This window comes from Poecilia reticulata, chromosome 9 (genome assembly GCF_904066995.2).
Source record: "Poecilia reticulata chromosome 9, P_reticulata-male-v2, whole genome shotgun sequence".
Lineage (NCBI taxonomy): Eukaryota > Metazoa > Chordata > Actinopteri > Cyprinodontiformes > Poeciliidae > Poecilia > Poecilia reticulata.
In genome coordinates, this window is record NC_088838.1 from 630,203 (window position 1) to 644,402 (window position 14,200).

Sequence of the window (14,200 nt, forward strand, 5' to 3'; positions counted from 1 at the left end):
GGCACCTGAGAAAGAAGTCCCGTTTGACCAAAGAGGAAGAAGCAGATGAAATATTCCCCAAGAAAATTAGGTAAGTCATTTTTGTGTTAGCATTTTCTCCAGGTGAAGAGGGGTGTGAGGAGACAGGTAAGTGGGGAAGGGGGAGCAGGAATCAACATCCACCAGCTAAGTTAACAAGTTATGTTTTAGACAATTAATTGTTATAAAATGTAACACTGGTGTTTAATCTATTTATTTATTAATAAACCTCTTAAGCCATAAGCCAGAGTGTCTGGTTGGAAATAATTTTGAATGCTCATTAAGTGAAAAGATACACTCATGTGCCTAAAACTATACATTAAATTATGCAATCTGAATAACAAGCTGTATGAATTTCTGCCAAACAAATATTTGATCAGAATAATTTTGTTCAGCTCTAGTCATTATGCCACTTGTATTAAGAAATAATTGTATTGCACTTCATAACAACCAGTCAAGTTAACTGGACATTTGTCTACCAGTCTACTATTCTGACAGTGTGCAGCAAGGGACATTTTTGGAATGGTATTTAAATAAATGCTGAATTAAGATCACATTACATTTTTTGTTTATTTGTTTTTGTTCCTTTTTTGAAGTGGCCACAATGAATTGAGTCATCACTAACTATGAGAATGTCCAGAAGAGATTCATCCATCCATCCATCCATTTTCTTCCGCTTATCCGGGGTCGGGTCGCGGGGGCAGCAGCTTCAGAAGGGAGGCCCAGACTTCCCTCTCCCCAGCCACTTCTTCCAGCTCCTCCGGGGGAATCCCAAGGCATTCCCAGGCCAGCCGAGAGACGTAATCCCTCCAGCGTGTCCTGGGTCTTCCCCGAGGCCTCCTCCCGGTGGGACGTGCCCGGAACACCTCACCAGGGAGGCGTCCAGGAGGCATCCTGACCAGATGCCCGAGCCACCTCAACTGGCTCCTCTCGACGTGGAGGAGCAGCGGCTCTACTCTGAGTCCCTCCCGGATGACTGAGCTTCTCACCCTATCTCTAAGGGAGAGCCCAGCCACCCTGCGGAGGAAACCCATTTCGGCCGCTTGTACCCGTGATCTCATTCTTTCGGTCATGACCCAAAGCTCATGACCATAGATGAGGGTGGGAACGTAGATCGACCGGTAAATCGAGAGCTTCGCTTTTTGGCTCAGCTCTCTCTTCACCGCGACGGACCGGTACAGCGCCCGCTTCACGGCAGACGCTGCCCCAATCCACCTGTCGATCTCCCTTCTTCCCTCATTCGTGAACAAGATCCCCAGATACTTAAACTCCTCCACTTGAGGCAGGACGACCCCCCTGACCCGGAGATGGCACTCTACCCTTTTCCGGCTCAAGACCATGGCCTCGGATTTGGAGGCACTGAGCCTCATCCCGGCCGCTTCACACTCGGCTGCGAACCGCTCCAGTGAGAGCTGCAGATCACGTTCCGATGAAGCCAACAGGACCACATCATCTGCAAAAAGCAGAGATGCGATCCTAAGGCCACCAAAACGGATCCCCTCAACACCTTGGCTGCGCCTCGAAATTCCGTCCATAAAAGTAATGAACAGAATCGGTGACAAAGGGCAGCCTTGGCGGAGTCAAACTCTCACCGGAAACGAGCCCGACTTACTGCCGGCAATGCGGACCAGACTCTGACACCGGTCATACAGGGACCTGACAGCCCGTATCAAAGGGCCCGGTACCCCATACTCCCGGAGTACCCCCCACAGGGCCCCCAGAGGGACACGGTCGAACGCCTACTCCAAGTCCACAAAACACATGTAGACTGGTTGGGCGAACTCCCATGCACCCTCCAGGACCCCGCTGAGGTCCACACACTGCTCTTCCTGAATCCGAGGTTCGACTATCCGACGGACCCTCCTCTCCAGGACCCCTGAATAGACCTTACCAGGGAGGCTTAAGAGTGTGATCCCCCTGTAATTGGAGCACACCCTCCGGTCCCCCTTTTTAAACAGGGGGACCACCACCCCAGTCTGCCAGTCCAGGGGAACTGCCCCCGATGTCCATGCGATATTGCAGAGTCGCGTTAGCCAACACAACCCCGCAACATCCAGAGCCTTAAGGAACTACGGGCGGATCTCATCCACCCCCGGGGCCCTGCCACCGAGGAGCTTTTTGACCACCTCGGCGACCTCGTCCCCAGAGATTGGAGAGCCCAGCCCAGAGTCCCCATGCTCAGCTTCCTCAACAGAAGGCATGTTGGTGGGATTGAGGAGGTCTTCGAAGTATTCCGCCCACCGGCCCACAACGTCCCGAGTTGAGGTCAGCAGCGCACCATCCCCACTATAAACAGTGTTGGTGCTGCACTGCTTCCCCCTCCTGAGACGCCGGATGGTGGACCAGAATCGCCTCGAAGCCGTACGGAAGTCTGTCTCCATGGCCTCTCCAAACTCCTCCCACGCCCGAGTTTTTGCCTCAGCGACAACCCGAGCCGCATGCCGTTTCGCCCGCCGGTACCCATCAGCTGCTTCTGGAGTCCCACAGGCCAAAAAGGCCCGGTAGGACTCCTTCTTCAGCTTGACAGCATCCCTCACCGAAGGTGTCCACCAACGGGTTCGAGGGTTGCCGCCGCGACAGGCACCAACAACCTTGCGGCCGCAGCTCCGATAGGCCGCCTCAGCAATGGAGGTACGGAACATGGTCCACTCAGACTCAATGTCCCCCACCTCCCCCGGAACGTGTTCGAAGTTCTGCCGGAGATGAGAGTTGAAGCTCCGTCTCACAGGGGACTCCGCCAGACGTTCCCAGTAGACCCTCACTACACGTTTGGGCCTGCCAGGTCTGACCGGCTTCCTCCCCCACCACCGGAGCCAACTCGTCACCAGGTAGTGGTCAGTGGACAGCTCCGCACCTCTCTTCACCCGAGTGTCCAAGACATACGGCCGCAAATCCGATGAGACGATAACAAAGTCAATCATCGAACTGCTGCCTAGGGCGTCCTGGTGCCAAGTGCACATATGGACGCCCTTATGCCTGAACATGGTGTTCGTGATGGACAATCTGTGACGAGCACAGAAGTCCAACAACAGAACACCGCTTGGGTTCAGATCGGGGGGGCCGTTCCTCCCAACCACGCCTCTCCATGTCTCACCGTCATTGCCCACGTGAGCGTTGAAGTCTCCCAGTAGAACAAGGGAGTCCCCAGGAGGGGCACTCTCCAGTACCCCCTCTAAGGACTCCAAGAAGGGTGGGTAATCTGAACTGCCGTTCGGCCCGTAAGCACAAACAACAGTCAGAACCCGTCCCCCCACCCGTAGACGGAGGGAGGCTACCCTCTCGTTCACTGGGGTGAACCCCAACGAACAGGCGCCCAAATGGGGGGCAACAAGTATGCCCACTCCTGCCCGGCGCCTCTCACCGTGGGCAACTCCAGAGTGGAAGTACGTCCAGCCCCTCTCAAGGAGACTGGTTCCAGAACCAGAGCCATGTGTCGAGGGGAGGCCGACTATTTCTAGCCGGAACCTCTCAGCCTCGCACACTAGCTCCGGCTCCTTCCCCACCAGAGAGGTGACGTTCCACGTCCCAAGAGAGATTCACCAAGTTTGAATTCATGAAAAGGCTTTCACCATGATTAACTATTGCAAGAACAGCTATAATTTCTGAGCATATCTAGACACCTTCAAAGAGCTGCTGCCAGGAAATGAAGACAAGAAGAAGATCTCCTGTTTTCAGAGTGTTACAGGAAGACTATAACAAAGGAGATGGCTGACATAATCAAAGCAAAAAAAAAAAGAAAGTTAGGACTGTTCAAAGAACCTATTTTCTTAAGTTAAAAAACAAGTAATTCTGTTTTAGTTTTTCAGTCTTTCAGAATTACAATATACTAACCAGAAGTTAAACCCTCTCTTTGAAGAACAAGTTATCGTTTGTTTTATTCCAATGTACAAAGGGGTTGTTCTACAGCTATGATGGTAGTTATAAGTAGTTCAGTGTGTATCACTTTACTTGAGGTAAGACTTAACATTAATGACTATGTTAATATAGCACTTGACACTGTAATGACAATGATATCTTTATAACTGTTGCTACTTGTTTCACTTTACTTGAGGCAAGAGTTAATTTTAATGACATTGTAATGACACTTAAATTACATTTTCATAATTGGTGCTACTTGTTCCACTTGATGTAAGAGGAATTATTAATGAACTGTTATTAAATCATTTGACAGTTTAATAAAGCTTAATGAAATCTGTATTGTTGGTCCTACTTGTTCAGCTTTACTTCAGGTAGGGGGAAATATTTATTACTGTTCTGTTAAAGCCTTTGACAGTGTAATAACACTTAACGACATTATAGGCGTTTTCGCACTGCAAGGAACGGTACGGAACGGTGACCGTGTTTGCATTAGAACTTGCGACCCGTTCCACCCGGCCCCTTGGAACCACAAGAGCTGTGGTTCCAATTGGGCCAAAATAATTATATTCCAATTGGGTTCTAAGCAGAACCAAGCGGTTCTGCTTAGAATCAGCAGCTGATTGGCCGCTGGTTGTTATGGAGTCAGACGTTGATTTTCCGTTGACAGCTGGCTCTCACTAAACTGTATTTTATTTTGTAAAGAGTGCTCTTTTCAATATTTTTATTATTAGTTTTAATTAGCAATGGATTCTTCTCAATATAGTGCAATCACCTGGTCTAATGATGAGGTATTTTTTTTCCTAAGCTTACTCGCTGATCAACGAGTACAAAATGATTTAGATGGGTCAACGAGGAATAAAAAAGTTTTCCTCCGCATCTCTGAGGAAAAGGCTTCGGCCGCTACATCGAAACCATTGTTTAGTTTCAAAAATAATGACGTCTGGTACAGCTTCGATGGCGCCCTCAGTGTTTATGCAAAGACAACAGGGCTGGAACCGTTCCGTTCCGTACCGTTCCTTGCAGTGCGAAAACGGCTTATGACTACTATTATGACATATTTATGTCATGATGATTCTTGGTTAATGTCAAGTTGTCATAACAAAGATATTTTGAATGTCAACTTTGTATTAAAAGTGTCATGATTTACCGAATATATAACAGTCATAAATATTCATGGAGACTTAACTCATGTTCATGACAGGTGTTATGTCATGTTTATGACAGTGTCATGACAGTCTTATTCACAACCTGTCAAAATGTTAGGCTGTATTTTTGTTTATTCTAGGAAACCACACAAACACACCGAAACACACTTTTATGCCCATCCATGTTCATTTGAATCAAGATCTGTAATACAGAACAGTTGGAAGGATCCTGCCTCATGTCTTCATTATTCCATCTGCTGCACCTCATCCTAACATGTGGTCCTGAGCTGAATCCTGGCCTAAGTGGTGTTCTAGCCGATACTTCAGGTTGAGGGCAGTGATAAATACGAATACTGCCTTACAATCTTTCAACCCTAAAGCAAACTCACCTACACCAGGACTACTTGTATGATCAGAGGAAGCTGAGTCAGAGCTACTGAGTGTTGTGTCGTTCACTAGTGATTGGATTCCTTGAACGATTCCTTGAGGACTCGTCTCAGTGAGAACTGTTCTTTGTTTTGTATTAATTTATTTGCTTATGATGCTCTGCTTACACAACTACAGCTGTTTTTATTAAAAATGATTAAATTAATTACAGTTGATAGAAATGGGTTAATTATTTTTATATTTAATGGTGCGGAAAATGATTTTTTGTTTCTTTTAAAGCAACTCAAGTCTATTTTTCTTTAATTGTGCATCACAGTTAGTCCTAATTGTTGTTAATGCACATAACACTTGGTAGTACAGAACAATTTCTTTGTGTTTGACATAGCTTAGTCACTCAGGATCTGCGAATAACTCAAATGTCATGGCCAGTCACATTTTTCAAACACCACCACTTTTCTCATTAGGATGAACAAAGAAAACAACAATACGCGAGTTACGAGACTAATATTTTCATTTCAGGTTGCATTATATACTGTATAAAGACATAATATTGCAGGGGCAATTTCAGGTTAGGTGGTCCGTGACTGTTAAATGGGTTTAGTGGTCCTCGGCTTGAAAAAGTTTGAGAAACACTGCAGTAGACAGACAGAAAAGAAGGCTGTGTAAGAGGGGGACTTGAACACGCAACAGTAAACATTGAAGACTTGAAGCCTTCATACATGAGTTGTGTACCACCGACAAAGTAGTTAAAGTAATTTGTTTTTTTTCTTTGAAAGCTCCATCTGACTCCCTGGAGCTAGACACGATGACCTGTATATCTGTGGCAGCATGATAAAGTCAGAGATGACATACATAACACCATCATAGTTCGATTGTTTTGTTACCTCAGCAACAACCTGATGCTGTCAGATTTATCTTAGAATTTTAGCTCTTTCTATTCACAAATATATTTTAGTAAACTAGAGTTATAATTAACTGCTCAGCCAATTATAATGAGCCAAGCAATTATAATTCAGACATGTCCCAGATTTCACTAAATCCATGGTGAAATGCTGTTCGTAGTGCTGCTGTTCTTAGCAGCATGAGGGGCCCAAAAATCAAATTCTGCTCAAGGCCTCATTCAACATTGGACCGGCCCTGCATGATGAGCTAGACCCGCTGCACAAGCGCATCTCTGCAGCTGGATGTAGAGGGACAAATTTATGTGGCTTTAGAAGCTCTTCCATTAAGTGTCTGAGTTTTTAATGAGAACCACAGAGGCTGTTTCGGTTGCTGGAGCTTTATGGGACAAGTTATTCAGATTTCCGCGGCCACACAGCAACTCTACCTCACTTTAAGTAGACAAAGTATTTATACATTGTGTTGCCGCAAAAAATAAAATAAAATAAAAACAAACCAATGTGAGCGCAAAAGCTTCTCCACAGCATGAACCACAGGTCCACTAAGGCCTGGGAAGTCGAACTTTATCAGCACAGTCTCTGAGCCAGCATGTTGAGATGTAAATGCACACACCGCACATAATGCTTTGTTCACAAAGAAATATTCTCACTGCATGCTCAACATGCACCTCTAAATGTGCATGTGTTCACATTGAGCACAACTCAATGTGAACATTTGTGGTTCACATTGAGCTGTGCGAGCAGAGCAAACACTGTGGATTTAAGTTTGACTCACCTTGATGAATTCCCCAAAGCAACATGGATCCTCAAAGTGGGTTGATGTAAATATTCATACAGGTCAGCCAGTGTCCAATTTATTTGAGTGGAGGCGCTCAGTCTGCAATGAGGTGAACTTCAGACATCAAGCAGCGACAGGGTTACTGTATGGCAGCTCCCATGGTTGCCAAGCGGCGAGCTTAGAGTACTCTTCAAAGGAAACAAAACACTATAACTTTAACATAAAAAGCTCAATTGGCACCAGACTTTGCATGAGTGATCCTGGTTGGATGCCTGACGAATCTGTCATCATAGTCTGACGTCACAAAAGCCCCGCCTTCTCAGAACAGGAAGTGACTTTTTTTACTTGGAAAGCTCCATCTCAAGTCTCTGGGAGCCATGGTCTAAAGTCTTGAGGCATTGAAGGTCAAAAGTTATAAGACTTTTTCTACATCAAAGCATGTGGCCAAGCCTCAAATCTGACCATTCATCATGAAACATCAAGGAGGAATAACTTCCACATAGGAGCTCTCAGCTGCATCACACTTCATTTGTATCATCACAGACCAGAGCTCATCACATTCACATGGACAATTAGTGCCATCACCTTAGCCCTGGCCCCTTTCAACACTTGTTTTCCTACTGTTTTTCTTCCTTTTACTCTATGATTCATGTAGATTTCAACCTGTGTATAATGAAATATAACATGATGGTAAATCCTTTTTGTCAATGCTGGTTGCTGGCGGCACCATGTGGGCAAGGCTGAATGACGAATTGTAATCCCTCTCCCTTTGCATACAATTTTCTCTAAATCATACATGTGTCATCTGATTTGAACCAAATTTGTTAGGATTGACCTTTGTTAACCTATGAAGAGCACAATGGCATTAAATTGCGATTCAACTCCACTGCGCCCCCTGCATTATTCCAACAACTATATCTTCTTAATACATCAGCTGATCTGCACCAGATTTTTTGTGCATCCTGAGAAAGCACTGCTGAACTCATCACCTCGTAGACGGACGTGCGGGAACTGCGCAAGAGCGTGGATGGTGGACAGTGGGTGCCATTGCTGAAGCTCTGTGGTTGCTGGAGCGGCACTCAGCTGCGATGGCCTTCAATGCTGCTTGCAGCTTTAATTATTTTTGTTACTGTTACGGCCCTGGGCCTTGTGGGCTGGGTTGCAGGTGCTTTTGTCTGTCTTTGTGCTCTTCCCCTTTGCAGGTGCTGCTGGACCAGTTGATTTGGAGCACAGAGTATTTAAGCCTAGCTGTCTCCACCTTCAGCGTCCACTCTGCCGCTTGACGCTTGTGGTGTTTTGTTGCCAGGCCTCAGCTCCCCTCCTTTTGCACATTTGAGTTTCTTTACTTTGGCACCTCAACACTTCCATATGCACTCATACAACACATCCAAGCATTTGCATTACACCAATACTGATATCCACAGTCAGTTGTTGTTTTTGTTAATATTCCTTTTTATGCAATTTTACCACTGCATGGTCTCCCGTTTTTTGTTATGACCTTGAGCCAGTCATAACAGTTACTTTTCTTTACTACTGCTGTTCATCTCAGAGACTCTATTCTTTATCCTAATTTTTACAATTTTGCACTCCATTCTGATTCTGGTGTAAAACCCGTCTTAAGAAATAGTTGTGAGCGCTAAAGTTAGAGTACCGTGTGTGTGTGTTTTTTTTTCTCAACATTTGTATAGTTTCCACAGGGCCATGCAAAGACTTTTAAAGGGGCAGCAGCTTAAAGTTAAAAAGCGGCACATTTTTAACTTTGAAAATGTGCCGCTTAAAACACCAAACAGGAATATAGCAACTACCCATATTAATCAAGAATCTAATATTTAACTTTATTTAATATTTAACTTATTGTCATCATGTGTGGATAATGCAAAGCAAATGTACCATGTTTCCCTGATGGGTATAATTTTGCTGTTTTTTCTGCTGACAGAGCTGAAGGACTGTGTTGATCTGAGACTTTTTAAACAGACCATAGGGGAGAAGGTTGCTGGTTATGAAGTTATGAAATAAGCAAATTTGCTGCTATTTTACTAAATAAACCCTAATAATATCTGACTGTTTAGCCTCCATAGAAACTTGGCTGCAGATTGCTCTAAAGATTGAAAAAACTCAGAGGGGTTAACTACATATAATTTTTCAATTTTAATACCTCAGAGAGATCTAGAATTTTAAGGCTGAGAGATAAATTATTTTCATTAGATTTTGTCATTCTAAGGTCTTGAGAAACATCCACACATTTAGCATGGGCGTAAATCCCGGTGGGATCGAGGGTCCAGATACCCCCAACCTTGGAAAAGTCCAGAATGGTCCCCCCCAAAGAAATCATATTACATATTATTTAAACAATACCAATATAAATATGCAATAGAAACAAATAACTAAATAAATCTGCCATTCATCTAAGAAAAAAAAAAAGATTTTCTTTAGGTTCCCCCCCGCCCCATTATTGTTAAAACAATGGTTCAGTCCAAAGTGTAGGAGGCGCAACAGCAGTGCTGAACTGTACAGGCTCCGTTAGTGCTGCTGAAGTGTGGAGCTAGCTGTTAGCTGTGGCTCTGTAGCACTAACAAAAAACCCTCCAATAAGTAAATATTTAAAGCAAAAGACGTGTAATACGTTTTATTTACTTTCACTCCTTAATAGGAAGAAACACATTGACAATAAAAATCAGCCCACAGTTATTTTATTACTTTGGCTGAATCTTGACAAACTGCCACCTTATTCCTTGGAAATTAAAACTAGCTAAACTGCTATGTTGCTTTCATAAACTTGGGTCCTTTTTCTGTCAATATTTCAATTATATTTAGCTCTCTAACTTACTTTAATAAGAAGAGTTTGAAACTGGAGGGGCTGAGTGTTAGCACTAGCTGACAGCTCTGTATTGGAGCCGAGAGCAGAGGGGCTAATGCAGCTGACAGTAAAAAAAATAAAGTATGCCTTTATTTCTTATCTTCTTCAACGTAGAGCTGTTAAAACCACAAATTAAAATCTGAATATTTCTCTAGAAAAACTCTGGTGCTGAGCCTTAAGTTTAAGTTATGATACTTCCCAGATATTCAATTTCTATATATTTATAGGTTCTCAGCCATCCAGGACATGAAAAAACAACAAAAACAAATAAAAAATGTTTTTTAAAGCAACTTAAGTTATAATTTAAAGAACACATAACTTGTATTATGAGTCACTGCAATAAATCAATATTTATTAGGAATTTTTTTAAGTGGAGTTACTCATTAAAACTTGTTTTTATTTAGAGCCTTAATTTTTTGTAAAAGGTGTAGCAGAGATTAGATTAGTGACACTTAACATTTGCAACATTTGAAATCTTAGTTTGACTTCTATGGGTCTCAACAGGTTGAGAAAAACACATTTCATATGCATTGCTACTTACTAGTCATTTCTGGTACTAAGGCTTGAACACAAAAAATATTTTTTAAACTACATTTAACTTTAACTTTGCTGAACCCCCCCCCAAATTGCTCTTAAGAAATGTTCCTGTTTATGCCCCCCCCCCCCCAATAATGAGATGGGATTTACCATATTTATATGCATGTGTGTGTGTATATATATATATATATATATATATATATATATATATATAGCCACAAATAAATCCACATTATTTGTGAAATAGCTTACCTCGCTTTTGCATGAAATTGAAAAGGTCATCAAGAAAGTCTTTGCGCTTTTCATCTTCATCAAGGTCATACAACTGAAAAACAGAGAAATCACTGGAAATAAAAGCTTTTCATCAAAGAAAAATACCTTGATTCAGTGACATCAGAGACCTGGGGCCTCATGTTTAAAAGAGGGCACAGTTTTCACACTAAAACTTCTCGTACGGACAAATTTAGAAAATGCGGCGCATAAAAAAATCCAAATGTATAAATTCATGCACACGTGGCTGCGCACCTTTCCTTTATAAATCCTAATTTGTGGGAAATAGAGCGCAGCTGCTGGTCTGCTCTGTTGCCACCCATAAATACATATGTAAATTAGTGTCAATACCCGGAAGTCTGCCACCATGTAGAGCAATAACCATTTCAACGTCCTTGTTTGTAGCAGTATAAGTATTTATAATTATTATTATTATATATTTTAATTAAAAGATGCTTTCAGGGCACATAAGGTCACCTCACAAAAACAAATAAAAAAAAAAAAAATCCAAATAAAAAAAAATAAATAAAGAAGTTCAAGTGCTCTAAAGCTCTAATGTTCAAACGCTCTGTTTGAACATTAGAGCGTTAGCCGAGATTTAAAGCATGACAGCATGTCAGTGAGTCATTTGAGTCGGGAAAGTGGACGTTTATTTTAAATAGTAGAATCGTGCAGAAGTTGTATATTTACAGAATAAAGATGCTTTCTGTCCAGAAAGGCGCATTCACAAAGCGGGCGGCTTGACTGAAGGATGACTGTAGCTGGACCGGTACCGGTACGGCACGGCTCATTTTTAAAGTTTTGCTCAGAGCTCCAGGATGATCAGTCTGGATTAATCTACACACTATTAGCCATCATCAACATTTCCCAGCAGATCTGATTAATGGCTCCTGCTGACTCTTTCCATTGGCGATGTTCTCCATCAGAATCAAAGGCACTCGACATTTATGTGGCTCACCTTTATGCAGCTACTGATGCGTGTGATTGTCTACACACCTTGATCACCTTAAAAATAATCAAACCTGTTGATTACTTTTAATCAGCAGGTTGGAGTTAATCTGCTGATTAAACAGTTTTCTTTTTTTACTTAGAATGAAATTACTCCATAGGTGCATTCAGGGGCGCCGCCGGGAATCTTGAGCCCCCTAACAAAAAATTAGATTGGGCGCAGCTGCTGTTACAATTTTTTGAGTCTATTTGACCCATAAAAAGCGTCACAATTTTAAAGGCTTGCAACTTGCTTTCTTTGGTCCAATATTGATAACTAGCACAATATTTACTGCTCATGAATTTTACATCCAACAGTCTGCATACAGTATGCAAGTAGGTTGCTTAAATTTTTCTATTACTTTTAGATACTGAAATGAGCAACAGTCAAAAGCAATGTGCAAAATATATGTAACCCAGGTTGAAATAGCCTCTTCATAAAAATAATAGTAAATTAGATAAATAGGAAGTAAATAAATAGGGAATTAATCGATCTTAAAACTGTTAAAAAATAAAAAAGAGCAACAATTAGAAACTTAATTGGTGTATTTGATTTTTGATATTTTAATTGATTAGAGAAGCTGTATAAACCAGTTTTGCTTTGTCAGCGAACTCTTATTCTGAAGGGTCACATTTATGTATAACCCATGTGACTAGTTTCAGCCAATCGGGTTGCTGCGTTCTCTGACGTGAGAGAGAGGAGAGGCAGAGAGCGTAAAGCAAGCAGAGAGCGCAGAAGAAAACGAGATTATGCTGAAAAGAAAAAAAGACAGAATTAGAGAAATTGACCACTCGTAGCTGACTTGCTGTCTAAGACGAGTTTTTTTTTTGAGAAGGAGCTTTTCGCATTTTTTTTTTCTCACCTTGACTGCGCTTGGGATCATTTTTTGTGTGTTGTGGAATTGGACTTGGTGAGTTGAAAGTGTATTTTGTTTCTTCCGGGGTTTTTTTTTTTTGTTTTGATAATGTATTTGTTAAACATTTATTTAATTTAAATGGAAAGCTGAAGCCCTCTCCTTGGGCTGCCACCTTATCGTGGTGGAGGGGTTTGAGTGTCCCAATGATCCTAGGAGCTATGCTGTCTGGGGCTTTATGCCCCTGGTAGGGTCACCCAAGGCAGACAGGTCCTAGGTGAGGAACCAGACAAAGTGCAGTCCGAAGACCCCTTATGATGAACACAAACTTTGGACTTCGTTTTCCCTCGCCCGGACGCAGGTCACCGGGGCCCCACCCGGTGACCTTCGGGCTGAGCCCGGCCGGGCTCAGCCCGAAGAGGAGACGTGGGTCCACCTTCCGATGGGCTCACCACCTGTCCGAGGGGCCAAAGGGGTCGGGTGCATTGTGCTATGGGCGGCAGCCGACGGAGGGGACCCTGGCGGTCTGATCCTCGGCTGCAGAAGCTGGCTCTTGGGACGTGGAACGTCACCTCTCTGGTGGGGAAGGAGCCGGAGCTAGTGTGCGAGGCTGAGAGGTTCCAGCTAGAAATAGTCGGCCTCACCTCGACACATGGCTCTGGTTCTGGAACCAGTCTCCTTGAGAGGGGCTGGACGTACTTCCACTCTGGAGTTGCCCACAGTGAGAGGCGCCGGGCTGGAGTGGGCATACTTGTTGCCCCCCATTTTGGGTGCCTGTACGTTGGGGTTCACCCCGGTGAACGAGAGGGTAGCCTCCCTCCGCCTACGGGTGGGGGGACGGGTTCTGACTGTTATTTGTACTTACGGGCCAAACGGCAGTTCACCCTTCTTGGAGTCCTTAGACGGGGTACTGGAGAGTGCCCCTCCTGGGGACTCCCTTGTTCTACTGGGAGACTTCAACGCTCACGTGGGCAATGACAGTGAGACCTGGAGAGGCGTGGTTGGGAGGAACGGCCCCCACGATCTGAACTTGAGTGGTGTTCTGTTCTTGGACTTCTGTGCTCGTCACGGATTGTCCATCACGAACACCATGTTCAGGCATAAGGGCGTCCATATGTGCACTTGGCACCAGGACGCCCTAGACTGCAGTTCGATAATTGACTTTGTCATCGTCTCATCGGATTTGCGGCCGTATGTCTTGGACACTTGGGTGAAGAGAGGTGCGGAGCTGTCCACTGACCACTACCTGGTGACAAATTGGCTCCGGTGGTGGGGGAGGAAGCCGGTGTTGAGAAAAATTATTATTTTGAGTGTTTAACACAGTTTAAACCTTTTAGAACGAATTTCTTAAGTTTGAACAGGTTTGTGTTAGTGATTTAAAACCCGAAGAACTATTGCTGGGTTAAGCATTTAAAGTACAAAGGAGAATAGAGGATCTGCAAGAGCTTCGGCTCAGACCCCTGGAGTCTTATCATTAAAGACAGGAGGTCATAAATTAACATATGTAGGAAGGTGGAGGACAGAATCACTTGAATTACTCTGAGAAAGGGAACTTTGGTCGGTTCACGTAACCAGGATGAGAAGTCTTCCAAAACTAACATCTGACATGGT

The 14,200-nt window shown here is 43.7% G+C and overlaps 1 protein-coding gene across 1 annotated transcript in view; it reads right to left on the bottom strand.

The window, feature by feature from the left end:
- Positions 1-14,200, bottom strand: part of arid3c (AT rich interactive domain 3C (BRIGHT-like)) — a 120,448-nt gene that overhangs the window by 12,722 nt on the left and 93,526 nt on the right. The window contains exon 2 of the mRNA XM_081611134.1: positions 10,731-10,803. Coding sequence (XP_081467260.1) covers positions 10,731-10,803 — 73 coding nt within the window. The remainder of the gene's footprint in view (positions 1-10,730; positions 10,804-14,200) is intronic.